Source organism: Lichenostomus cassidix, chromosome 15 (genome assembly GCF_008360975.1).
Source record: "Lichenostomus cassidix isolate B80296 chromosome 15, HeHo_3.0, whole genome shotgun sequence".
Classification (NCBI taxonomy): domain Eukaryota; kingdom Metazoa; phylum Chordata; class Aves; order Passeriformes; family Meliphagidae; genus Lichenostomus; species Lichenostomus cassidix.
Genome location: NC_139496.1, coordinates 3,757,197 through 3,784,792, shown reverse-complemented (window position 1 = coordinate 3,784,792; position 27,596 = coordinate 3,757,197). Strand labels below are relative to the sequence as shown.

The following is a 27,596-nucleotide window of genomic DNA, read 5'->3' as shown; positions in this document are numbered from 1 at the left end:
TCATTAATTAATCCATTAACTCGCGTGGGCAGCAGGGAGCCAACCTCTGCCCACAGCAGCCCCTCGGACCCCAAACCTTCGTTTTCATTAAACAAATAAATGTCATTTTGGATTGAAAACAAAACCAGCCAGTAAGAACCACACTCGAGTGACGTTTAACAGTGCTGGAGGCCACCGGGAGGTTGAGTCTGTCCCATCTCAGAGCTGTGGGGTGACACAAGAGGGTGACACAGCGGGGACAGGGCGGGCCACACCCACCTCCCGCTGCTCGCTGCAGATCTTGCAGAGCCAGATGGCCTGGGGCCGGTTGTTGGTGGTCTGCACCCCGCACTTGGTGCACACGTTCTGCGGGGGGAAAACAAAGAGCTGCGTCACACCGGGGCCACCAAAACGTCCCCAACACCAACAGGGGAAGGGAAATGACAACTTGACTCCAGGCTATGAGAATGGGCACTGAAAATCCGTGGATGGGGGTGATTTGGGGCTCTCGGGGGTCTCACCTTCTTGCAGTCCTCGCAGACGACGCAGGCAGAGCCCCTGGTGCCCAGCTGCTCCCCGCACAGGATGCAGCGGTTCACACCATCCCCCAGCACGCTGCGGCGCATGTCCTCCAGCCGGGTCATCAGGCGCCTGGGCAGGTCAGGGAAAACACAGGGAATGTCAGGAAAAGCACAGGAGACGGGGGCAGAGTCGCTCTGCCTTTGGTGCAGCTCCCCATGGAGCTTCTCCCTTTCCAGCTGTGCGACAAAACCACACCCCAGTGGGGAAATGAGACTCCAAAATGTTTATATGGCGCAATGTTGACTTGCAGGGATGCTGCCCCAGAGCTGACATGAGCCCCAGCTCCGTGGACATTGGAAAATCCATCTTTTGAAAATGAAATGAGAATGAAAATCCATCAGCACCTTTGCACAGAGCAGTTTGTCCCCAAATTCAGACCTTTGCACCCAGCCCCAGCAGCTGCCCAGGAAGAGCTGCAAGAGGAGATCCTGGAAGGATAAATAAATAAATTAATTCATTTGCTGGCTATTCGAGGAAAAATATCGTCTATATTTGATGGCAATTCTCGGAGCAAAACCAAAAACCCCTCTGGACAGGAGGTTGTAAAAAAAAACCCACCTGGTTCCTGCTAAGGTAAAAAAACCCCAAAACCAGCTCAGGAAGTTTTTTGGGAAGCCAGCATTGGCTGAAGGAGTTGGGAAAGCAGCAACGAGCAGGCAGGAGCTGGCGGCAGCATCGTGAGCTCAGCTAACCCAGAACGCCGGCCCTAAAAATAGCACGGCGAGGGAAAAAATCTGCATTATTTATGCCATTCAGTGAGGAAGGAACGAAGAAAAGGAGGAGGAGACCCAAGCCCACCGGAGGGAGCAGCCCCCCGTGGCAGCCTGACCCAAATCCGAGGGAGCAGCGGCGGAAAAAAGCCGCCTGGCATTGAAGAGATGCTTTCCCACGGCTGGTGACAGCTTTGGGTTTGTGGTGACTCGGCTGCCGGCACCTCTGAAATGCTCATGAAGCATCCACGAGTTTCCTGAGCACAGAATGCCTCTGGGGCTGGTGTTGGACAGGCAGCATCCCGTGGGGGGAAAGGCTGATAAGGGAGCAGCAGCTCGAGGAAGGGGAATTACACAAGCACGGGATGGTTTTGGCTGGGAGGGACCTTGAAATCATCCGGTTCCAGGGACACCTCCCGCTGGACCAGGCTGGACACTTCCAGGGATGGGCAGCCTGTGCCAGGGCCTCACCACCCTCCCGGGGAGGGATTTCTTCCCAAATAACTCATTTCAGGATGCACAGCTCATAAAGGCCTCACTGCAGCCAGCAGGAGCATCTCAAACCACCCAGCCAAGGCTCACTCAGGAATGTGGATCCATAAATCCACACGTTATCCCAGCAAAGCCACGTCAGCTCTCCCAAAACCCACCCGGGAATCTCCCACTCCTCCTGGTGCCTCCTGACAGTTCCCAGTGAAGCTGTTCCCAGCGGGAAGCTGGGCTGGGTGGGCAGAGCACAGGCAGACAGAGCCAGCAGTGGGGACAGGGCTGTGTTTTCACAGCTCTGGTGTCGGCAGACGGCAGATGGGAGAGTTCACGGGTTCCTCCCAGCACCAGGAGCACGGGGGCTGGAAATCCAGCAGTCCTGGTTGTCATCCTTGTGCTGGAGAACCTCAGAGCCACGGCGAGGGGATTTTGTGATTTCCCACTTAGGGGTGAAGCTCCCAGCCTGCCTAACTCCCTGCTCTGGGGTGGGATGAGGCTTGGAGCAACCTGGGAGGTGTCCCTGGGCATGGAATGGGATGAGCTTTAGGGTCATTCCAACCCAAACCAGTCTGGGATTCACTGGAGAGGTGCTGTGGTTCATCCCTGCCCTTCACATCCATGGACGATTTGTCCCTAGAGAATAACCCAGCTCTGCCCCCAGTGCATTCCCAAGCTCCACAACCTGTGGCAAACACAGAAATCCCAGAGCAGCAGGGCTGCACCACCCCATGAACACCCAGCCAGCAGGATCCCAATTCAAACCCGAAATCTGGCTGCTCCCCAAGAATTATTTCAATGGAACAAATCCCACACCCCATGTAATGCACACACCACGATTCCCCCACAGCATCCAGCATCTCGTTCCCACCTCACCAGGGGGAACATTTTGGGGGAAAAAAACCCTTTTTTTCCCAGGAGCCAAGCGCATGGACAAACCCTGTATCCCTTGCAATCCCTCCTGCTGAGCTGCAGGAGCTCCAAGCAAAGCAGCTTCCAGTTGGAAATCTGCAAGCCCAAACAAACTTATTATAGAAACTGGAACAAATGGCACAATCAAAGGGAGGGAGGGGAAAAAAAAAAAGAAAAAAGGAGGAAAAAGCCTTTGCATTTCAAGAGATTCATTTTTTTAGCTGCAAAAATCTCTCCCAGGCTCTCATTTACCAGGAGCTGCTCCTTAAGTGGGATTTTTGAACCACTGGAAGAGCTCGGCAGCCAGGACACACCTGTGGCACTGCTTGCAAGCCCAGCACATTTCCCTAATTAAAACATCCATTCAAGAAAGGAGAAATTGGGCTTTTTTTATTTCTTTCTTTTTTTTTTTCCCTATGACTCAAACACTGCTGGGAGAGAAAAAGTTCAGTTTAAAGTCCTGGTGTGAACCTGGCAGGAAGAGCCCTGGGGAAAGGGGGGTCTGTGGCAGGAAAAGAATCCCACAGGGATGAGGGATTGGCTTAATCCAGGATGGGGCAGAACCAGTGGTGGCTTTGGCAGTGCTGGGTTTACACCTGGATTGGATCTTGGAGGTCTTTTCCAAATGATTCCATGGAATTCTCAGCACTACAGGAGGATGGAAAGAGGGACAGAGTCACCAAAATGAAGTGCTGGTGATCCCAAAAAACAAGATTTAACAACAGAGCAGGAGCGCAGGAGTGTGCTGTGCTGAAATATTCATCAGCACGGCAGGAACGAGTGGCCAAGAGGTCCTTAATGGGCTTTAAATTGTGGGCAGGGAGGGCTTTTAATGGAGCAAAAAGGGTGGGGAAGGAGCTGATCCATGAGGAAGGAGCTGATCCAGGCTGCTGTGATCCACGTGCTCCTCAGTGCCGTGAGGGAACCAGCAGGGATGGACTCAGCCACCACATCCATGGCGAAAAATTCCAGAAAAACTCAAAGGAGGTCACCAGGATGAAGCCCAGCCTCGTCTCCAGGGGGAAATCACATCCTTAAAGGGCTGAATATTAAATGAAGGCTCATTTTCCTGGTGGAAAAGGGGCAGGAAGAGCAGCCAAGCTCCAGATTAAGGGAAACATAATTAAAATTGGGATGAGAAAGGAGAAGTAATTTCCCACCCTTTCAAGTGTGCAGGAACTAAAGGTAAAGAACCACTGAGGCTTTTCCAGGCTGAGCCCTCAGCCATGGAGGGAAGACACCCATGGAGTTTTTCCAGGTATCCCATTCCGTGCTCATCCAGGTGCTCCAGCAGGGTGGTTATTCCTGCTGTCTTGGAAACAAGAGAGGATGAGGTTTTTGGGGGAAAACCCAACCAAAACCCCACAAAATCTCAAGCAGCACAAGCCGTCCCCTGGCCACGACTGAACCTCATCTCCCCCGGGAATTGGGATCTCAGGAGACATTCCCAGCTGTCTCCAGCAGCCTCCCTGCCCTGCCTGGAGCCCCGATTTTATTTTTGTGCTGTCTGCATGCTGGGATGAAGATGCCAGGCTGTGCTCCCCACACAGCATCCCTGCCACCGAGGTTAATGACTTCATCCCCTGGGATTCCCATCTGCTCCGGCATTATCCCTGTGTCATCCCAGCCCTGAGCAGCCAAATTAAAATGCAATCCTGCTCCTCCCCGAGCAAAGGTGGGAAGCTGTGACCCACGGGGACACTGCACTCTGAGAGGGGACCAGAGGGACATGGCCAGACCCAGGATCTGAGTGTCACCTTCCCTCTGGGAGAGCCATCTCCGTGCTCTCCAGAAATATCCATCTCCACCTCGGGATGGTTTCAGAGCTTTCCTTCAGTGCCAGGAGCGTGCTGGAGCTCATTAGGCAGCGGAGCAGCCTGGCTGGGTTATTGATGGCCCCCAATTAGAGATGCAGAACGGAGTCAATTAGTGCCTGCAGGTGCTCCTGGGGCGGCTGGAAAACAGGATCTTCGTGGATTGCAGCTGGAGTAGCAGCACTGCCACTGGAATGTCACCGGGGTGTCACCAGAGTGTTGCCAGAGCCACCACAGAGACCCCCAAGCACAGAGTGAGATGGGACAGGAACGGATCCATCCCTGATCCCACTTCCTGACATCTCCCAGCCCTCATCCCAAAGGATGATCCCGATCATCCAGCAGCTCCAAACTCCATCCCTCCAGCCCGACGTGCTCCTGCTGTGTCATGTTCCAGATGATTCCAGCTCCTCTCGTCCTTCTCTGCTCCACGAGACAACAGCCTGGCCAAAAAAATCCCCCATGCACGGCATGTCCCTGACCTCCAGCCCTCATCAGCACGGAGCTCACGTACCCAGCAGGATCCATCCACCCTGGGAGCTAAAAATACCTTTTCACGGGATTAATCGGAGCTGGGTTTGACACCCGGTGCGATTCTGCAAACAAGGGCTCAACAAGAGGCATCGATTTGTTCCCAAGACAAGGAGCTGGTGGGATGGAGGATGAAGGAGATGGAGGGGGAAAAAAAAATTGGGAAGGATTTGAGGCACGAGGAGGTTCGTCCACAGATGTGGGATTTGGGATTCCTCAAGGATTGGGTGTAAAGCTCAAATGAATCTCGCAAATATCTCCACTTATTGAGATAACTCCAAGTATTCACCACATGTTCCCCCTTTGGAATCTCACTCCGTGTGAGCTATTCCTTCTATTAACCGTTATTCTATCATTTTCATGGAATAACAGAATGGTTTGGGTTGGAAAGGACCTTAAAGCTCATCCCATGGGCAGGGACACCTTCCTATATCCCAAGCTGCTCCAACCTGGCCTTAGACCCTTCCAGGGATGGGGCAGCCACAGCTTTCATTCTTTTCAGGATAAAAATTCTTATTTTTTTCCCCTTAGAGGAAGAGAAAAACCCCAGAAAATCCCAGGAAATCACGCTTTCCAGGAGCAGCTCCCCGACCGACCGAGGGCCAACCACCTCCACCGCCTCCCTGCCAGCGGCCAGCCTGGCAAACCCGGATTATTTTGTAATAGAAGGAGCTATCCTGGATAAGGTCCGAGCCGCTGCCGAGCGGATGACTCCGCACGAAGCCGATCCAGCCGCTGTCCCACATTCCCGGGGCTGAACATCCTACAGCTCTTGTTGTGCAAGCCAACAAACACAAAGGGGCTGGCGCGGCTCCCGCTACGCCTCCGCGCAGGAGGGGAATCAGCTGCGGCCGCACATCCGCCAGAATTCCCACTTTCCCAACCCCTCCGCCCGGCTTTTCATGAATGAGGATGAGCAAACCTCCTCCTCCTCCGGCTCGGGGGAGAGTTGCTGCGGTTGGAAAGCAGCTGCGGCAGATAAATCTCTGCCCCCCAAGCACGATAAAGGTGATTTACGGCTCGGCCGAGGAGCGTCGCGTTGGGAAGGAGTTCTTGCCGGGCTGTAAATGGGCAGCGCTGGGGGAAAGCTGTTTGTAAGCGTTTCTCCGGAATGATTCACCGCCGCCACTCGGAGATACTCTCACCTGGGTTCTGCCAAAAAGCCGGGAGGGGGAAGCGATTCCAAGGCCGGGAGTGGCACATCCATAGGGCACCTGCCGAGCCCGGGCAGGGAAAACTGCCTCTGGAAAGCCAAAACCTGCCCAGGATGTCCACAGACCCATCCTAGCCCAGGATTTCTAACTTCTAGCTTTTTGTTTTCCTAAATAAATCTCCGGTTTTGAAGGGCACAGGCTGCAGCCGAATATTTAAGGGACAGCAAAACGTCCCTGAGCTCCCCAAAGCGGTGGAGAGTGTGGCAGGATTTTCCCTGCCAGGAAAAAAAAAAAAATAGCGGCTTAAACTCAGCACGAGAAACTGCTTCTCTGTCAGGAAAACAGGCGTGATCCCTGACCAAGGGGATTATGGAGATCCTCTCTGGAAAACCACCCGACCGGAGCAAGGGGATAGTTTGGGATTAGCTCGTTTCACCTGCCGGAGAGGAAAGGAAACACGGGTGCTTCCCACCGGGAATTTCCCTGGGGAAAAATGAGGCACCAGAGTCCCTGCGGACCCCAGGATCCTCCCGAGCCTCCCAGACAGCTCATTCCAGGGTGGGATTGACCATCATTCCTCCATCGCCCCTTCAAGCGCATTCCCACAGCAGGACCAACATCTCTGTGCTCAGGCTCAGCGCCGGACAAGCACCGAGCTGCTATCAACCATCCCTTTTCCACTGAGAGAAAAACAGGGATGAGAGCAGAGCTCCTGGCTCCAGCCCCCCAGTGACACCCGGAGTGACAGTGACAGCGCCAGCGGCTCTCTGCCCGGCGCGCAGGTTCCTCCTGGCCGAAGCCCAAAGATCCCCCGCAGGCTCCTTTCAGGAGAAGCACCGCAGTGCAGAGGCTGCTGCCCAGGAAAGCAGCCAAGCAGAGCCTCCTGCCGCGGCCCCGGCGGGCTCGGGGTCCCTCCGTCCCTGTCCCTGTCCCTGTCCCTGTCCCTGTCCCTGTCCCTGTCCCTGTCCCTCGGTGTCGCCAGCCTTACCCGATGCGCTCCTGCTCCATCTCCTCCATCTTCTCGGCGCGGGCGATCACCCGGTTGATGATTTCCTTCTCCTCATCCGTCAGCTCCTCTCCCTTGCGCTGCCGGTCGGGCTGTGCTGCCCAGCCCGCCGGGAGCCTGCGGGGACAGCGGGGACAGGGATCATTCCCGCACGGATGTGGTCAGGACACAGCCAGATACCGATTCCCGAACCCACAACAAACCCCAATCTCCAAATCCCATCCAGCCCGCCATGAGCCCCCACCCATCATCTCCGTTTTTTGGGAGAAAAACCTCCTTTTCCGAAATCTTCCCGTTATTTCCGCGTTTCGCCCTGCACACCTCGCTTTGCACCCCGGAACACCAGGTTTGCACAGGAGGGGGTGGCTTTTTTTTTGGGAATATTTCCCCAAACATGGGAGTGTTTCTTCCTCCGACATCATTCCCAAAGATCCTCTCTCCCAGCCTAACCTGGTGACAGGATAATGTCTGCCACTCAGGGATGCAAAAGGCAAACACTCCTCACCTTCCTGCTCATCAAAAAACCTCTCCTGCCTCTTTTCCCCTCTGGATTGAGCAATCCCACATGGCCTTGAACCTTTAGGTTCATTAAAACCCTGCGCAACACTTCCCAAACTTAATTTTTTATCTTTTTTTGGCATCCAAACCCAGTTCTCAAACTCTGTTCTCAGACCATCAAAGTAGCAGGAGAAGAGGAATAAGTTAAAAACAAACAAATAAAGAAACAAGGGAGATACTTACTGCTCCTTCTCGCTGCTGGGAAGCACAAGAGAAGGGAGGAAATAAGGATTAGCACCAGGTCCTGGCTCTGTCCCCACCTTGCCCGGGGGGTTTAGGAGCAATCACACCAAAATGTCCCCACCCAATGGCGCTGAACCAATCCCTGGTGTCACCACCCGCCCTGGGGACTGTCCCCTGCCCTCACCTGGCTCGGAGAGACATGGTTCTGTCACTGGGGCACATCCACCGGTCAGAGGAGCCACCCAGCACCGCATCGGTCATCGCCGGCCGCCCCGGGGACAAATTTGGGGACACCGATGTCCCGCTGATGGTCACCAGCCCGGCACAGCAGGGATGTCAATCACTTTGCTCCCAGATGCCAACGAAGCTTCCAGCCAGGCTGTAGGGAAAAAGCAAAAAAATCCCTAAAATCACCCCGGGAAAGGCTTTGTTTGTGGCATTCGGAGGGTTTGGAGCAGGAATGTCACTTTAGTCACCGTCTGGAGCCTCCAGGCACTTCCTCCCAGGAGGGCAGCACAGTTCAGCCTGGATGTAATTAATGAATCCCCGACCTCACATTAATTACGAGGCTTCAGAGCCAGGAGAGAGGAGGGGGCTCCATTCCCGAGAAACAGCTACAGACGAGGAAACTTTCTCCTCCAAAATCCAGCATGTCTCGCTGTCCTTCCCCAAACCTCTAGGAACAAAAAAATCCTCCTTTTCCATTTTGTTTAAAGAAATTTTTGCCAAGCTAAAAACCACAAAAAAACCCCATAAACCCTCTGAAGAGCTCAACCATGGACAACAAAGCTTCTCCCAGCCCATGGATTGTTCATCTTCCCATCCTGCTGCCCTGGGATGATGCTGCCTTGGAATCCTCCCTGCCTGGAAGGAACCACTCAGTTCCCCTCATCCCAGCATCCCAGAGCAGCCCCAACTGGTAAATACACCTTTGCAAGGCACAAAGTGACTCCAGCAGAACTCCAGCAGAGAAATTTGGGAGAAATTTGGGAGATTACACCAAGGAAAAGACGGAAAACGGGAGCTTGCAGAGCTCCCCCACTGAAATCGCCAACTCCAGGCTGCGAAGACCCAGTTTTCCCCCCAAAAAGAGGGGAAAAAAGCTCTGCGGTATTGCAGGAATTCCTCGTGGCTCCCTGAGGAATCAGCGGAGGCTCGAGGCTCACCTTGGCTTCATGGAAAACTTCGGGATGCAAGAAAGGTATTTTTGGAAAAGCAGGAGAAGCGAGGCACGCGGGTAATTAGTGCTCTGCTGGTTCACGCAGCGCCTGTTCCCGTGCCAAAGCAGAAGGCTCTGATTAACAAGGTCACTTAACGAAGCAAATTGTTCATTTGAGTCCCACCCGCCACCTCCACAAGCCGCACTGCAGCAGCGAATTCCCGCCGGGAATGGAGTGTCCCGAGGTGGGAATGGATTGAACAGGGAGCAAGAGCAGCACCACGATGCCAACACCCATTTTGGGGGATAAGCGACATGCCCAAGGTCACTGAGAGCAGGAATGTCCACCCCAACCCTGAAACAGGGAAAAAGAGGGGGAAATTCCTGGTTTTTTTCCAGGGTGAGCACTCGGGATGAGGGTGGAAAACTCCTTCCCCCAGCTGGAACTTTCTGCAAGCACCAGCGAGGCCGCGTGTGTTCCGCTTTGCTGCGGATGGAGAGCAGCCCGGGGATGACTCCTGAAGGAATACACAACCCTCTTCTCCGCCTATAAATAATAGATTTGGAAAATCTACTTCGCATTACTTCCAGCAACTACCCCCGCTTGCCCTAATGCTTCCTTCGGCGTTTTTAGCACACGGGAAAGAACAGAATAACAGCTTAGGGTGGCTTTTCCCCCCCACTGCCAAATCCTGGCTCCCGAGCGGGAGGATGTGGCCATCCAAGCGGGGATCGATGGGATGGGGCAGCATTTCCTTGATGAAACGGAAATATCCCAACCTAGGAGGGTTCCAAGACCTTCCAGGGTTTGGCTGACCCCGGAGGGTCCTGGATTTTTTCCCCTGGTGTCGGGGGAGGATGTGAGGAGCTGTCTGATGCCGAGGTTTTCCGATGGATGCCGGCAGCTCCCGCCGGCGCCAAGGCGGCACGTCCGGGGCAGAGCCAGGAATAGCAGCGAGGTCTTAATTTCTGGCCCTAAGGAAGAGCCACATGACTGCAATCACGCCGCTCCGTTACTTCCGTGTGACGGAGCCCGTGGGTTTGGTCATGCCTTGATAAAGCGGGGCTGAACGCCTTCCTGAACGGGGATCCCGGAGCTGCTGGTGCCACACGCTCCGAGCTGCCGGATCACCACCTCCAGCACCCAAAACCTGGCCGGTGTGGTGCCAGCGGCCAGCAGGTGACGTTCTGGGAGGGCTGGGATGGCAGCAGGATCCCCATGGAATGCGCTCATCCCGCCCCAAAGCCACCCCTAAACAAACACCTGCAAAGGGACCCCAGCATGGGGCTACCCTACACACCCCCTGAGCCACCTGGAGGTGCCAGGCTGGTGGGGAAAAGAGAAAATCCCGTATTTTCCAGGCTCCCAGGGCAGGGAGGAGGTTTTCCCGGTGAGCTCCACACTTGCCAGGCGATGCCTGCAGAGATTGTCTCCAGCAGCAGACACTGACACAGGCAACCTATTTCTCCCTCCAGCCTCCTGAGCTCTGCAATGCAGCTTTCTTAAATATTGAATAAGTCTGCTGCTCTCACCACCTGCCAGTGCCAATGATGAGGTAATTTTTCCATTGACAAAGCCTGATGTGATTAATCCAGGAGGGAAGGGGCAGGTTTTGGGGATCATCCACTCACCTGGAGCACGGAGAGGCTGCCAGACCCCAGCCAGCCAACCCAAGCTGCTGCTCCGGTGCCAAGTGGGAAATTATTAGGTGTCAGAGCCAAACGGGAGGTTTGGAAGTTGGATGGATCCAAACTGCTCCTCTGTTGGGATGATGGGGTTTGCATGTTGGCACCAGAGTGGGTTTAAGCTCCACAGATGGAGCCGGGGATGGAAAAATAGGGGATGGGATTGCCCCCAGTGGGAAGAGGAGCATATTTGGGGTGATGAGGACCCACTGAGAGCCCATCAGATGTGAGGAGCAAATGCCAAAGTTGGGGTGAGCCAGCACGGAATCATCTCCTCCCCACTCGGGGCACACATCCCGAAACACCAGGTTTGGCTGGAAACCTCTCCCAGCTCCTGGGGACATTCCCAGCCGTCTCCCAAGGCCACCAGGACCAGATCCCGCCCCGCTCCACGCCTGGCACCCAGCAAGGGCTGCAAACCACAGGGAATGCCAAGTCCTGCCCAGACCCCTGGCACAGATATCACATCCAGCTGTGTCCCCAGTATCTCCCAAAATCCAGGCTGTTCCTTTCCCAGGAAAAGGAGTTCACCCATCCCACACCATTCCCTATGGCACAGGGGAAGGCAGCAGGACCTCACCGTCCTCAGGCTCCAGGAAGGGTTTGGTGCTGCTAGATTTGCCTGCAGAGGGGAAAAAAATGGGAAAATATCCCCAAAAATATCTGCAGGAGCAGCTGTGTAACGCTGCAGGATGATCAGCAGGTGACAGGCAGGGGCAGGAGGGCTGCAGGGTCCCACACTCCCTCAAATCCCGACATGCCGTCATTCGCCTCATCCCACGTGCAAATTCTTTTAGAAAGTTCGGGCAAAACCGGGCAAGCTGCCTTCTGGATGGTGCTGGGGGAGCAGCCCACGTGCGAGGCTTGGCTCTGAAAGCAGGAAGGAGGGAGGCAGAGCTCGGCTGGCAGGAAGCTGCTGGGGCTGGAGCTCCTCCAGGACACCTGGACATGTCCAGTATGGGGACAGGACAATCCCAGAGGGATTGCTGTGTGTTCCCACAAGGAGATGCATCCTCCACGGGGTGGGATCAGAGCCTTGATGGCACCACGGCAGTGAGAGGTCCCGGGAAAGACACAGGGCTTTTGGGAAAGACCCTGACTCACAGCCCTGGGGTCACCCCATCCTTCAGCCCCACACCAAAGCCTCACAGGGAACAGCAACCCCACAACTCGCCGGGTTAGCATGGAACTAATTAGTTAATTAAAGCTCAGAATGACAGCCACAGTCCACAGGTGACAGCGCCAGACCAGAGGCAGGAAAGGCAAAGTGATGCCTCTCCTGCCCTCCAGTTAAATCCACTCCAGAGCAGCTGGGAGTCTCTGGGAACGCCAATTCCTCTTGGCTCGGCTAATGCCACTGCTGCCTTTAAATCCCCACAAGGTGCCGAGAACTGCCTTTATTCCACTCCCCCTGAATTCCCAGCTCCCCGCCATCCTCCAGACAAAGCTGCATCCCAAGGCAGCTGAGCAGCAGCTCAGTCAATTTTATTTAAGCAGCACGTTGACATTTCCTCCAGCAGCTCCTTCCCAAAGCACCGTTAGGATGCTGTCACAAGGATTTACTCCCCTCCATTAATTACAGGAAAGGCAATGGCGAAAAAAACTAAATAAATAAACCACTCCTGGGTTTATCCAACTCCCCCGGGGCTTCCAGAGGGGCAGATCCAGGTGATGCCAGAGCCCACCCGGTGCTGCCAGCGCTCCTCACGCCGTGCCGAGCTGCTCGGGAGCTGCTTAGCAACGGAGAGATCCACAGGGATCAGGCATCGCACCCTCGATGCCGGGCAGGGGGAGCGCGGCCAGGGCAACCCTGACCCCAGCAGGGACCCAGTAGCCGCAGCGACAGCGGCTGGGGGAGGTTTGGCGGTGGGAAGAGGTTGGGAAGCAGCAGCGGGGTGAGCTCGGAGGTGGAGGGTCCTGCTCGATGCCAGGGGAGGGTGACAGACCCCACGAGGTGGCCCGGGGGTGGTGACAGGCCGCGGTGTCACCCCATAGGAGCAGCACTGTGGGTGGCATCCCCAGGCTGGGGTGGAGGAGCCACGCAGGGCCAGGCCAGCTCGGGGTCTGCACCAGCCCGGGAGCGCTGGGCTCCCAGTTTGCCCAGTTCCTCTCCCTCCCGCACCGCCCTCAATACCTGTTTCACTGAGCCAGACGTGCCCCCATCACCCCAGATCCAAACCGGAGAGCTCATCCCCTCCTCCCCGGGCTGGAGAAGGCAATTGCCGCCCTCACCCACCACGGGAACCTTTCTGCACCAGCCCGGCCTCACCCCAGCCTAGCGAGGGCGGGGGGATTCACCATTCCGGCCTTGGCAAGCAGAGATCCCCCCCTTCCCAGCGCCGGGACCCCCGGGAGCGGTTCATTACTCCCCGCGCTAATTGGCAGTGACTGCAGTGCCAGCGTCACCGGCTGCGGGAGGGCGGGAGGGAGGAGGGCACCGAGCCGGGGCCACCAGCCAGCTGCCACCGGGGTCACACTGCCGCCACAGCCCCGGGGCCTGCGGTGGGCGCGGGGAAGCGGCTCGGTGTCATCCCCCGCGGAAAGTCCCTCAAAACTTAGGCACAGAACCAGGCTGAGTCCTCTCACCCTCCCCCGGCAGTTTTCCATCCCCTCGCCCTTTCCCGAAGCGGGGAATGTTTCACACCGCGCGTTCCACGCTCCGCGGAGGCGCAGCAGAGCCCCGCAATGGGCTCCGCGCTCCGCCCTGGCTGCCAAGGGCGCTCCGCACCAAAAATGTGATTTTCCCACAGCCGGCCGGAGCCAGGGCAGCGCGGAGGGAAGTGTGTGAAGGAGCAGCAAGCGGAGCTGGAGGCAGCGGGGAGAAGAGGGCTGCGAGCAGGGCCGGCTGGGCTGGCATTCTCCGGAATCCCATCCTGCAGGTAATGGCAAACAGCTCCCACCGCATCGCCCGGCGGTGCCACAGCGCTGCCCGAGGCTGCTGCGGGCGAGCAGCGCCCACCCAGCGCTCCCCTCCTGCGGGATGCCCAGCGCAGCGCCCACGGGATGCGACAGCGACCGCCGGGGCTGGTGTGGGGCTCAGCCCTATCCCTCCCCACGGAATCCCGGAGGCACATCTGAGTCAGCCCCTCGGCAGCAGCTCGCAGCTCGCAGCTCCATCCCTCCCGGATGAATGATGCATCATCAAACAGAGCCCAGTGTCACAACATTAACAATATTTATTTGCAGGCTAAGCTGCAGCCTGGGCTTTTGATACCAGTAATTAAAGCAAATGGTTCATCTGTTCTCATCTCCGCATCCCCGGAGCCAACTGGCCGCGTTTGGAATCCTTGTGTTGGCTTTTATTAATTTTTTTTTTTCCCCTTGCAACCTCACGGGAAGAGGGGGATCAGGCTGATCCACACACTCTCCCAGGATCCCGGGAGGAGCATGGCATGGCCCGAGCCAGGAGCAGAGCCACGGCCGGGGCAGCAGCCTTGCCAGGAGCTTTTTTAGCAGAGAAATGAAAGAGTCCTCATTACACAAAGACAAATTGCTGCTCCAGCTGATAGCCGGAATTATTAGAAAGACACCAGCAAGAGACACAATAATCAGGTCCCTATTCTGGAAGAACCCATCCCTGCGAGCCACAGCTTCCAGCAGCCTCAGCCTCATTCCCGAGGTGGTTTTGCCTCCTGGAGGTTCCAGGCTACTCCGGAAAGGTTTTTTGTTGCCGTTTGCAGCACTTTGCTCCATCCAGGGAAAGGAGCAGCACCTGCCAAAGCCCTTGGGCCGCGCTGAGCAGGGCAGCGATGCCCTTGCAGAGCCCCAACAGGGAGCGGAGCGCCCCAAAATGTCCCCGCAGCGGGGCCGGGGTGCTCCCCACACCCCCCCGGTGACAAGTGGCTCAGGCTTGGTGCCACCGCAGCTCCCGCCGGCACACACCGGGGACAGGGGAAAGAGCCAATTTGGGGGCTTCAACCCCCCGCGAATGCCCAACACGCTTCAAAGTTGTCCTCACAGGGCGGAGAGGAGCAGCAGCACCCAGAGCCGCCCTCCAGCCGCACCCACGGGCGCTGCCAGCCCCACGCAGCGCCCAGGACTCGCTCCCGCCGCTGCCACCGGCCACCCACGGGAGCACGGCGGGCCGGGGGTGTCACCCACCGCCCGCACGCTCCGGGATGCCGCGACTTGCCCCGCGCCGGGAGAGGGGTGCGGGGGCGAGGAGCACCCCCGGATGTGCATCCCGACCCCCCAGAGCTGCATCCCCATCCCTGTCCCTGCGGAGCCCCGCGGCGCCTCCCGACACCCCCCCGCTGCCGCTGTCCCTCTGCCACGCCCCGCTCCGCCGCCGGGGGACCCCTGATCGCCCCCTTACCTGGGCGGGGTCCCGGGGTGCCGGGGGTCCCGGGGTGCCGGGGGTCCCGGGGTGCCGGGGGTCCCGGGGCCGCTCCCCGCGCACGGCCGCGCTGGCGCTGCGCGGCTCCGGCGGCAGCACTGCGGACGGCGCGGGGCGGCGCGGGGAGGGGACACGGGAGGGGACGCGGGAGGGGACACGGCCGGGGCCGCCCCGCTCCGCGCCCCAAGGTGCCGCCCCCCTCCCGGGCGCAGCCCCTCGGCCCCTCCGGGACCCTCCTCCCACAGCGGGCTAGCGGGGCAGTGGGACCCCTGTGCTCATCCTCTGCTCCAGCCCATTCCCTCTCCATCCCTTCTGCATCCCTCAACACTCCCCAATCTTCTCCCATCCAACATCTTGCATCCCCTCTTCCATCCCATCCCATCCCATCCCATCCCATCCCACCCCACCCTCTGGTGAGATCCCAGCCCGCAGAGCTGCCTCCAGCTCCGGGATCCCGGCACAGGAAGGCTGTGGAGCTGCTGCAGGAATCCAGAGGGACACAAAGATGTCCCGAGGTCTGGAGCCAGGCTGGGAGAGCTGGGGGTGTTCAGCTGGAGAAGGGAAGCTCCAGGGAGAGCTCAGAGCTCCTGCCAGGGCCTAAAGGGGCTTCAGGAGAGCTGCAGAGGGACTGGGGACAAGGGATGGAGTGACAGGACACAGGGAATGGCTCTCCACTGCCAGAGGGCAGGGATGGATGGAATATTGAGAAGAAATTGTTCCCTGGGAGGGTGGAGAGGCCCAGGGTGCCCAGAGAAGCTGTGCTGCCCCTGGATCCCTGGAAGTGTCCAAGGCCAGGTTGGACAGGGTTTGGAGCAACCTGGGATAGTGGAAAGTGTCCCTGCCATGGGAAGGGTGGCACAGGATGAGCAGACACAAGCCAGGACCACTGTGCCTCTGTCCAAGTTCCTCATTCCTCCACCTGGGTTTGACCACTCTCCTATAAAAGGTTTTCACCCAGCTGCAAGCAAACCTCTCATTAAAACCCTGCTTTTTTTGGTATTTAAACAGAAATCCCCAAAGAGACAGAAATCCTTGAAGGATGGAGCATTTTTCCTGCCTTCAGCCAGGAAAGCATCCCAGCACTCCATCACTGAGTGTTGATTGGCATCATCTGGATCCTTGATGGACGTTTTTGTCTCTTCCAGGCCCAACTCCGTGTTTTTATTTAGCAAAAGAATTGCTTCACTTATGCAAAATACTTGGGAGGGAGCAGCACAGGCATTCTCAAGCTGATCTGTCTTGACACCTTCCTTGGAGGCTCATGAAAAGCAGCAGAAATTTGAAAATCAGCTCTAAAAGTGGCTTTCCAGAAAGGAAACAAAGCAACACCTGCACTTCTCTGCTCTGAATCCCTGGCACTTCCACTCTCCTTTTTTTAGCCCCTCTTCGAAAATAAAAGAGCCAGTTGGATTTTTTTTTTTTTTTTAGGGTTTTTTTTGTGGAATTGGAAGTACAGTTTGGCAGTCTGGCAGATCCTGCAGCAGATCAAAGCAGGGAGGATTATATATTTATTTATATATTCATTTATATATCCCTTTATATATTTATTTCCTCCCCGATTTATCTTCACGCTCGCTGGTTCTCCAGGAATTGTTGGATTTCCCTAGGGATCTGACTGAGCATCCAGCTTCCCCTTCTGACCCCAGAGCTGTCCTGCCTGGACTTGGATGGAATTCCAGGCATGCCAGATCCTGCCTGGAAGCTCAAATTCCAGTGCAGAGGCAAAAATCCTGGAAATCCTTGGGGCTGTGCAGCATTTCCCTGCTCCAGGCTGGATGCAGCCTCCAGCTCATGGCCTTGGGTTTATCCCCATTGGCATTCCCACTGATTTCAGTGGGAATAATCCAGGAATAATGCCAAAGTCATGGATGCAGAGAGCTCCAGGGGTGAAATCTGCATCAGAGCCAGACCTGGAGGTGGCAGGGCTGGGCTCTGCTTCACCTCCAGATGTTTGCTGGCCTTGGATGCTGCTTGATGGAGCTGGGAATGGAGCTGAGGATGGATCCAAGGATGGAGATGGAGATGGAGATGGGGATGGAGATGGAGATGGAGATTGAGATGGAGATGGAGATGATGGAGATGATGGAGATGGAGATAAGATGGAGATGGAGATGAGATGGAGATGATGGAGATGATGGAGATGGAGATGGAGATGAGATGGAGATGGAGATGGAGGAGATGGAGATCCAGATGGAGATGGAGATGATGGAGATGGAGATGGAGATGGAGATCCAGATGGAGATGGAGATGGAGATGGAGATGAGGGAGATGGAGATGGAGATGGAGATGGAGATGGAGATGGAGATGGAGATGGAGATGAGATGAGATTGAGATGAGATGAGATGAGATGAGATGAGATGAGATGATGGAGATGGAGATGAGATGGAGATGGAGATGGAGATGATGGAGATGATGGAGATGGAGATGGAGATGGAGATGGAGATGGAGATGGAGATGGAGATGGAGATGGGATGAAGATGGAGATGAGGTTGGGAATCCATGGGAAATCCTCTCCCCTCATTTAGAGCACAATTAGCAGCATTTAATTGAAGCACCAGATCGGGAGGGATGAGCCAGCGCCAGGCTGGGATTATCTCTCTGGTATCACCAGAGTCTGATGGAAAATGCAATATGAACTTCACACAACCATTTTTCTTCTGGTTTTAATGAAGATGAAAAGAGTTCCAGTTCCGATGGATAAACTCTCGGAGCTCCAGCACACAAAAACTCGGGATAACAGCTGCTGCCACTGATTCCAACACAAGGAAAATAAATCAGGGCCACGTCAGGCCCTCCCTGAGCAGCTCCAACGAGTCAAATTAAAAGGATTGATGGCAGCTCAGGCGCCCAGCAGAGCGTTTTTCACTCCTGGAAATCACTGAGCTGCTTCCCCCGATCCGATCTGGCCACAGATCCCTGTGGATCTGCCGCCAGGATCCGCCTGGAATGTGACAAAAATCGGTTCTGCCATAACTCAGCCTCAGCACGTGGTGCTCATCAGACCCACCAAGGGCTTTGGAGGGATTTAGTTGCTGGAAAAACAAGAAAGGTGGGAAAGGATCAACTATCCACACTCCAAATCCATACCCAGCCGCCCAGAGCTCGCTGGGAATCACTCTGGAAAAGAGGGGAAGGAGCAAAGAGCAGGAGGAGGATGGAGGAGGAGTGATGGGCACAGCCTGAGATCTCCCAGCTGAATCCAGGGAGGTTGTCCCAGAACTTGGGGGACCACAGGGTTTGCACCTCCTTTTTCCAGGAGACAAAACCCCAAACCAAAATTTAGGCTAGAGCAGGAGAAATCCATCCCTGGGATTCTCCATGGGGACCTGAAAGGGATGCAGCTGGATCCATTCTGTTTCACCAACACCTTAAAGCACTCCAGCCAGCCCCCAGAAAACTCCAACCACGGCACGAGGCAGAGGAGACATCCTTGGTTCATCCCCCAGAGAAAGTGCTGGGATAAAAAAACCCAAAAAACCAAAAAAACAAACATGAAGAAGGACAGGAAAGGAATTTCCACTCCTTGTCCCTTGATTCCCATGGTGCCACAGGGAAGCTGGCTGCTCCAAAGGGAAGGGATTTTCTCCTCTGGAGAAGGCAGAGGAGGAGCAGCACCTCGGGAAGGATTCCAGGATGTTTTTCACCACCCCCCGTGCCTCCCCCCAGCCTGCCAGCCCTCTGCTCCCCACCCGCCAGGAATGCCAGGGAGTTTCCACAGCGAGGCGTCTCCAGCTCCCCACCCTGCTCCCTCTCACCCTGGGTGAAAAACCCTGCGGGAAAAACCCCCGGGTGAAAAATCCCCACTTCCCGCCTCACCCCACAGCCGAGAAATCCCACAGGGACCCCAAATCCCTCGGCAGCGGCAGGATCTGGCAGAGCCCCGAGCTCGGCAGGCCCAGCTCACCCTGCCTGCAGCTCATTACAGCCTTTTAATGAGATCTGCGCTGGTTTGACATCCATTTCCCATTCCTGATAACGCCCCGTCCTATAAAACTGCGCCGTTATCCCCGCCGAGGCGAGGGGAAGAATACATTTCCTAACAGGCTGCCCGCATTAATTTTGCACTCAGCGCCATCCAAGATCTAATCTCCAGCTCCTCTTTTGTTAATGGGATTAGGGGAACTTATTTACTGGTTTAATTAATTGGCCTGTCTCGCGCTCGGCTGAAGGCAGAGGCTCCGAACCTCGCCGGGTTTTGGGGCAGAGGAGAGCTGGGCGTTGTTTCGTTTCGGAGGCTGCGAGCAGCACGTACCTGCGAGCTTTAAATAATTGAAATTCCTCCTGACAGCGCATTAAAAGGAGGGGAGGAAGGAGCTTTCTCTCCAGCTTTCTCTTCCCTCCCACCCCTCACCGCCGAGCAGCAGCATCGCTGAAATATTCCATAAATCCATCCCAAAACGAGAAGACCCCCGGAGCTGCTCCTACCACATCCTTGCCAAACACAGGGATTTATCCATTTATCCACCTTTTAATCCCCCTGAAACCCTCAGAGATGACGCTGGGAGGGTCCTGAGCCGCAAATTCAGCTCCGGGGGAGCAGCACCCCACAACGCCTCTCCCGCGGGTTTTATTTAGGGTCGCAGCACCCCCCCCGACACCTCTCCCGCGGCTTTATTTAGGTCACCCTGTGCTCGGCGGCCCCGCTGGCGGCGGGGGAGGTTGGACTTCACACTCCTGCTCCCGGAGCTGCTTTTCTAGGTCACCAACCCACAGCGGCGGTTTAAAATAGAGCCTCTCCGCTTCCCCATTCCCACGGCCGGGGGCTGCTGCCGTGCCCGGGCTGTGCCAGCCGGAGGGAAGGGATGGGGACAGCCATACCGGGATCGGGGTGGGGGAATGCCGGGGGGCAGCGCTGCGTCCCCAAAATCCTCGGTATGGCTGGGGTTTGGGGATCTGAGGGACGCGGCAGGGTGGCTCCCGGAGGTGCTGCTGTCCCCGTGGCACTGGGTGGCACCAGGGTGGCAGAGGACAATCCCCACACCGTGCCAGACTCGAGAGAAAGAGATCCCACATCCCGGGCAAGCATCGCCCCGCTCTGATCTCGCTTCCAAGTGGAAATTTTACACCGCGGAAGAAAAGCCCAGCCCGGCAGGTGCCTGCTGGCTCCCCAGCCCTGCTCCAAGAATATCCTCCTGCTCTGCCAGCCCGCGGGGAAGGATTTCAGCTGGAGGCTCCTTCCCAGCCCGAGCATCGCACGGGGATGGCAGGGAGGAGACAGCGAGGCTGCCGGGCAGGGGGGATGGCAGAGCCAGGTCACCATGGCACTGAGCTGGATCCATGGAATTCATCATCTCCTGGAAAAATTCGTCATTTTTCCAAGTGACCAGCCACAGGTTGTTGTCCCATCCAGCAGCACACGGTGGGGTTTGGGGTTTGTTTGTTGTTTCTCTTCTCTCTGATTTTTAGAGGGTCTCTTTTCTCACACCCTGGGCATTCTGCTCTGGCCCTGCTTTGCTCAGAGCAGCTGTGGCTGCTCAACCCCTGGAAGTGTCCAAGGCCAGGCTGGAGCAATCTAGGACAGAGGAATGTGTCCCTGTCCTTGGCAAGGGGTGGGATGGGATGAGCTTTAAGGTCCTTCCAACCCAAACCAGTCTGGGATTCCATGAAAATGTCACTTCCCTGTAAAGGGGGGAAAAATCTCGATTGGATCAGGATTTCCAGCAGCACAGGCTGTTCCCACATGGGAATGAGGAAGGAGACCTTTTCCAGCCACGCCAGTTGTTCAACAAGCTCCAGGATCGATGCTGTCACCAACTCCTGTCCAGCACTGCCACACAGGGATTTGGCTGTCGAGTCTTCCCAGCACGGAATGATCAATTCCAGGGGCAAATCCCAGCCTGGATGGGAAGCCCCAGGCACTGGATTTGGGATCCCAGCTCAGCATCCCACAGGACACCCTCAGAGCCACCAGCAACCCCCTCATTCCAAGGGCTGCTTTCCAGCTTGTTTTGTTTCCCAGCAAATCCTGCAGGATATCGATCCCAGCTCAGGCTGCTGCTCTGAGGAATTAAAGCAGCAGCAGCTGAGATTCCCACCAGAGAGGGGAAATGTTGCCAGGCCTGTAGCGGAAGGATTTAGGATTTGGGAGCTGGGAAGGGGCTAGTTGGACCCCGCAGGATGTGGGATGGGATATTTCCAGCTGCCAGAGTGTCCTGTTTTGGGAATAAACTCAACAGATTTCCTTCTTCCCAAGCTTCACCCTGCTGGGATGCTCCAGTGAGGACAAACAGCAAACTGGAGCCTCTGCAATTCCCCAGCCTTGGGAAGGGTTAATCCTGGAATTCTCTCCATGAATATTCTCTCCAACACCTGCATCTCCTCCGCAGGGGAGGGAGAGGAGAGGGTTTGAGAGATGCCAGAGCCGTGGCTTTGATCTCCAGCGGAGCCATCTCGTTGCTGCTTAAAGGAAAAACAACCTCTGGGCTTTGATATTGCTGAATACACAAGGAGAAAATATTCCTGAATGTGCAAACGCTGGGAGGAAACAGCGAGAGGTTAATGTGTATTCCCACTGGATTCTGTGAGCCTGGAGAAAGGAGTTCCTAGTGGAAAAACCTCCAGAGCATCCTCCCAGGAGGGTGTTTGTAGCTTCCCTTCTCCAGGAGAAAGGTGGGGAAGGGCAGGGAAAGTCACCTGGATCAGCCTGGTAAATGCAGGTCACCCATGGCTGGGCAGCCAGGTTGGGGTTTGTTGGGATTTATGGATCTCAGAGCTCCTCCTGAGGATAAAATGCTGCTCCTGGAGCTTTCCCCCCACAGAGACACACTCTGGAATGTGCTGCTGGCCATGGATGGACACATGGCCACCTGGCCACGATCCTCCTCATGCCACAGCCAGGGATTGATTTTGGTGTTGCTGCCCAACATTCCCAGGTGGGGATTTCCAGGTTTTTCCTGGCTGGAAAGGCAGGTTTTCCCAGCTCCCTGGCAGCAGGGGGGATTTTAGGGAAAGGATTAAGGCAGGGCACAGCTCAGGCTTGGTTTGACAGATCTCAACGATCCCATTCCCAAAGGATTCTCCAGCGGGAGGACACTGCACTGGGTTGGCTGCAGCACCTTCCCCCTCCATGATCCAACCCCTGGCAACCCTGAATTTCCATGTGAAACCACCACTGGCTGTTCTTTTCCCAGAGGATCACACCTTGGGGTTTGGCAAATTCCATCTTTGCTCCAGCAGATGCAGCCAAGAGCAGAGATGATGCTCTGCTCCAGGTCCTGCTCTGGGGTGTGATGAGAGATAATAAACGTGATGATAACCAAAGATTGTCCCTCTGTCCCACAGCCCCCTGCTCTCCTCTGCTTGTCCCCATGGATGGCCTGACAGTGGCCCTGGTCCTGTGGGAAGGGTGGGGAAGGTGACCAGAAGGTCATGGAAGCACCGGCACGATGGCCACATCCAGCCAGGATCCTTCAGGATGAGCCCATCCAGAACCAGCTTGCCTAGAGCTCCTCCTCTTAAAACAAGGGAAAAAATGACCTTAAAATAGCCCAGAATGAGCCTCTCTCCCTGGACACTCCCAGCACAGCCCAAGTCTGAATTTCCATCCGAAACCTGAGTGGGATTTGGAATTCGGCAGATCAGAGCTGGGGAGTTGGTGAATCCAGCATTTCCTCGGCAGTGCTGCTTTTCCTCATCCTCCCCCACAGTCCCCACACCATGGGTGGCTCCTGTCACTCCCTGTCCCTCCCTGTCACTCCCTGTCCCTCCCTGTCGCCGTGTCCCAGCCCTAGGGGTGGCACTGGGGACAGCAGGAAGGAGCACACGGCTGCTCCCAGCGCCGATGGATCAATAACTTTTATCCGCATCGTTCCGTGCCTTTGCAGGGAAATAAATTAAACCTGTAGGACACGCAGCAGGCAGAGCCAGGTCCTGTTCTGTGGGACAAAACACCTCCTGATCCATCCCAACAGGACAAGGCGTGAATCCAAGACAAGGCACAGCCAGAACTGGAAGTCATCCCAATCCTGTGCTGTTCTGTGCTTTTTTTCCCTGGATTTTTTTCATTTCCTTCAGTTCCTTTGACTGCTGGATGTCACACCTGGGGAGCTTTCCACATGGAGCAGGTGGAGAAATCCCATCCTTCCCCATCCATCCTCGGACTTTGGCTCCAGCAGGAGAAAACTCTGGGATCGCCTGAGTGGTTGGAGATGGATGGGAAGCACTGGGAAAGTCCTTAATCCAACCCTGAGCAGCTTCTCGAGGAGTGCAAAACCTTCCTGCTGCGAAAAAGGGAAGGGAAGGAATAAGAAGGAAAAGAAAGGAGGAGGAGGAGGAGGAGGAGGAGGAGGAGGAGGAGAAGGAAAGCTCCAGCCAGGACAGGACCCACCAATCCTGCCGCCACAGCTGGAATTTTACACCTCTTTTTCCCCCTCCGCTTTCCCAAACACGCCTTTCCCAGAGCCTGCAGCATCCCAGAGATCCAAAACCCACCCAAATCCCTGCCCAGAACCCTCTCCAGAACTCCAGACAGCCTGAAAACAGCTTCCCTTTCCCTTTTCCCCAAATCTCTGCCCCGGGAGGGAAGTCAGGAACCATGCCAGCCCCTTCCCAGCCACCCAAGCCGAGCCTGTTCTTTTCCAGGGCTGTAAATCCTGACACAGAGCTTTATTTTTTTTTTTTTTCCCCCTGCTTTTTCCCATTTGGCAGCCGTTCAGGTTGTATTTGTGTTTTGGCTGCCAGCAATGCAGCATTTACAAACCTGCCCCGGATTTATCCGCTGCAGAGCCGGGCACGGAATTCGGCGGCACAGAAGTTTGGGATGGCTTGGGAAAGGCGATTTGGAGCAGCCGAGATGCTCTGCCCAGCCTCTCCCACCCACATCCCGCCGCTCCTGCCTCGCCTCATCCCTAAAGTGGATTAAACACACATTTTTCCTTTCATTCCCACCCTCCCGGCTGAGTTTTCCCCATGTAGGTTCTCCAGCAGTGATTCCCCGCTCCCCTCCTCATTTTTGGGGTTTTCCTGGGAGAACTTGCGGTCCCACAGGATTTCCCCCACCATGGGTGAGGTGCTGAGGGGATCCTGCAGTGACAAAGCAAATTCCACATTCTGTTGTTCCCCATTCCTGTCGGGAAAGGCTGGAAGGTTCTGTCGCCATTCCCGGCGGTCCCAATCCCTGGAATTCCCCCGGAGAGGGCGGCAGGGTCACACCGGGATGTCTGAGGGATGCTCACCCTGAGCGAGTGGGAAGGCGAAGGTGTGATGCCAGCCAGGGCAGGTGCTGCTGGGAGGTGCCAAAGCTCTTCCCAGGGGATATTCCCATGACAGGAACGTTCTGTTCCACTCCTCAAACTGGCAGGAATCCCTGTGGCTTTGGAGAGATCTCACCTTCCCCACACAGCCTGGGGTGGGATGAGCTTCACGCTCTGGAAATGCCTCCTGCATCCAGGGGACAAACCCCAGAGGGACATCTCGGCACCATCCAGGCTCTCCCAGATCCTGGAGCTCATCCCTCCCTGCTGAGCCGAGCCTGGGGGGGAACTCAGTCACCCCAGAGTTTTTGTCTTCCAGGGATTCGGTTCTGTGCTTCATCCTGGCTGATGAGGTTTCCGTCCCAAAACAGTCAAAAATTCATTCCTGGGACCCCCAAACCAGAGGATTTTCCAGAGTCAGGGTTGGATCTGATGGTGCTGCATGGAGCTGGTGGCCAACAAGCCACAACTTTGACGTTTTGGGGTTTAATTGCTCCAGGCGAGAAACCAGCAGCACGATTAAACTTAACCGAGAGAAAATCGAGCTCAGGGCTGAGAGTGCCTCTGGAATTTCGGGGCTGAGGTGTTCTTCAGCTCCCAAACTCCCAGGACAAAGGGAACATCAATAATCCCAACGGAGCTGGCAGCGGGCAGGAGCCTCGCAAGGAAAATTGGCTCCTCTCGTTCCCTAATCAGAGCTGATGGGCAATCAGAGCAGGATTTTGGTGCATTCACCTGCAGGACAGCGACCCTGCCAGGTCCTCTCTGAGTCACAGGCGCTGGCACAGGCTGAGGCGGCCGAAAATGAGGCTGTGAGGGAATTTTGGGAGCGCCGAGGTGCAGGATGATGCTCAGCGACATCCTGGGCTTCCCAAGGGAGCAGAGACCTCCTGCACCTCCACCCAATCCAGTTTTTAACTCTGAACTTCAGCTCTCTCTCTGCCCTCAGGGGTTTACCTGTTCCAGCTCCCCCTGCCCATCCGTGACCCCGCTGGTGGGGAAAAAGAAGGAATTTTGGATTTAATTCCACCCCCAACCCCTCAGCGGGTCCAGATCTCTCACCAGCAGCCCCAACCCAACGGCACCATTTCCTCCCCCTGGAGCGACTCCTCATTTCCATCGGCATAATTGATATCCTGGCTCGTTAGGTTTTAACGCACGGCTTCCAGAGCTTGTTTAAAATTCACCGGAGCTTCCCCGCTCCGAAGGGTTTAAGAGCCGGGGAAGAGAAAGAAAAAAAGAAGAAGGAATTCCGCGCAGCCCCGGAGGCAGAGGACGGAGCGGCTCCATCTGCTCCGCAGTGCAGCGGGAGCAGGGATGGAGTAAATCAAGGGGTGACGCAGCGATCCCTCCCTTCCTTCCCTCGGCAGCACCGCCGCTCCTCTCCCGCCAGGCACATGGAGAAATCCCCTCCGGCAGCGGGAAAAATCCCTGCCTCGCTTCCCGGTGTCTCCTGAAGAGGGGCGGCGGGTGGGGGACACTGTGCTGGGGAGAGGTTGGGATGTGGAGGGGATTGATCCCGGGATGGGATGGCTGAACCGAGGAATGGCAGGGTGGTTTGGGATGGAGGGGAGCTCGGGGATCACCAAATTCCAAACTCTGCCATGGGCAGGGACAGCTTCCACCAGGGATGGGGACAGGGATGGAGTTATGGCCGTGAGGATGCACTTCTGGTGCCATGATGGCAACCAGGGCTGCCCGGAGGAGGGAAGAGGGAAATAAATCCCAGTGCTCAAAGTGCTTCCTTTCCTTTCCTTTCCTTTCCTTTCCTTTCCTTTCCTTTCCTTTCCTTTCCTTTCCTTTCCTTTCCTTTCCTTTCCTTTCCTTTCCTTTCCTTTCCTTTCCATCCATTCAGGGTATAAACTCCTTCCCAGGGGATTCTCTCCAGGGATTTGGGGTGAGATCAGCAGGGCTCATCCCTGACTCGATAGGTCTATTGATATCGAGAGATATTGATCCCTCTGATCAATAGGCAGTGGGCACCGCCAGAGCTGCACAGCATCCGTGCAGGAAGGAGAGATCCTGGGGGTTTTCCTCTCTTTTTCCTCCTAATTCCCACTCAGCCCAAAGCCACATTCCAGGACAAACTGTGAAATACTCCAGAATCAAGAAAGACGAGACAAGGAGCAAGAGGGGAAAGCAAATCGAGTTCTTCTGCTGCCTAATTCTTTTTTTTTCTTTCCCCTTTCTTCTTTTTTCCTTCCCTTTCTTCTTTTATCTTCCCTTTCTTCTGTTTTCCCTCCTTTTCCCCTTTACACCCCCGCCTTTTTCTTCCCTCTGTTCTCTTCCATGAAATCATTAAGGTTGGAAAAGACCTCTCTAAGATCAGAGGATTCAGATTTGCCTCCCTTTCTTATTATTCCCTTTCTTCTTTTTTTCCCCCTTTCTTCTTTCTCCCCTCATTTTTTCTTCTTTCTTCCTTTTCTTCTTTCTTCTTTTTCTTCTTTTTTTCTCCGTCTTCTTTTCCCCCTTTTCTTCTTTCTTCTTCTTTTTTTTTTCTCTTTCTTCTTTTTCCCCCATTTCTTTTTTTCCCTTCCCTTTCTTTTTTCCAGCCTGTTCTTCCCTTTTTTCTCCAGTCACCTCCCAACAACCCAGGAACCTCTCACCCCACAGAGCTGAGGCTTCAAGGAGAGAGGACGGAAAGGGAAATTTAAATGATGTTAAAATCCTCCAGGACAATCACGGATCGCTCATCTTCCTCCCAGCTCAACCTCCCCCAAGGCTGAGGCATTTCTTCCTCCCCTTCCCGCTTTTTTCCACCCCAAAAGAGAAGAAAAATAAGCAGGGAACAAACCGAGTGGATATTCTAGAGCAAATCCCTTCTCTCCGGGAATGGAATGACGCTTCTCAAAGGAAATGGTTTTTGTTGGGTTTTTTTTCCCCCCGAAAATGATCCGCTAATGGCATTCCAGAGGCGCGAGGAGAATCTAAAGGCATCAAAACCCTTGCCGGAGGCAGGTTTTGGGGGATGTGTTTGTCAGCAGCTCCCATTCCTGCCCGCAGCCCACCCTACGCTGGAATTGCTCAGGGAATCAGGGCTGCAGCTGCTCCCCAACTCCCCAAAATCCTCCCGACACCAGGTTGGATTCCTGTGCTGCTCCCCATCCCAAAATCCCAAAATCCCAAAAAGCACAGCCACCAGCTTTCCGGGAAGTCCAAAAGGATGTCAAAGTTCAGCCCCTGGGAATCAAAACAGATCAAAACAGCTCCAAAACTCAGATTTAAACCCAGGAAATCAAGAGGGGGGAAAAGGAATCCAAGAATTCCAGAATTATTTGGGTTGGAAAGGAGTTTAAAGCTCACCCCATTCCA

At 55.6% G+C, this 27,596-nt stretch overlaps 1 protein-coding gene across 1 annotated transcript in view; it reads right to left on the bottom strand.

The window, feature by feature from the left end:
- Positions 1-15,202, bottom strand: part of RPH3A (rabphilin 3A) — a 28,221-nt gene extending 13,019 nt beyond the window's left edge. Inside the window, exons 1-6 of the mRNA XM_085075601.1 lie at positions 15,055-15,202; positions 8,097-8,291; positions 7,913-7,927; positions 7,154-7,288; positions 501-630; positions 259-345 (exon numbers count right to left, since the gene is read on the bottom strand). Of these exons, the coding sequence (XP_084931727.1) occupies positions 259-345; positions 501-630; positions 7,154-7,288; positions 7,913-7,927; positions 8,097-8,173 (444 nt within the window). The 5' untranslated portion in view covers positions 8,174-8,291; positions 15,055-15,202. The remainder of the gene's footprint in view (positions 1-258; positions 346-500; positions 631-7,153; positions 7,289-7,912; positions 7,928-8,096; positions 8,292-15,054) is intronic.
- Positions 15,203-27,596: the final 12,394 nt, after the last annotated feature.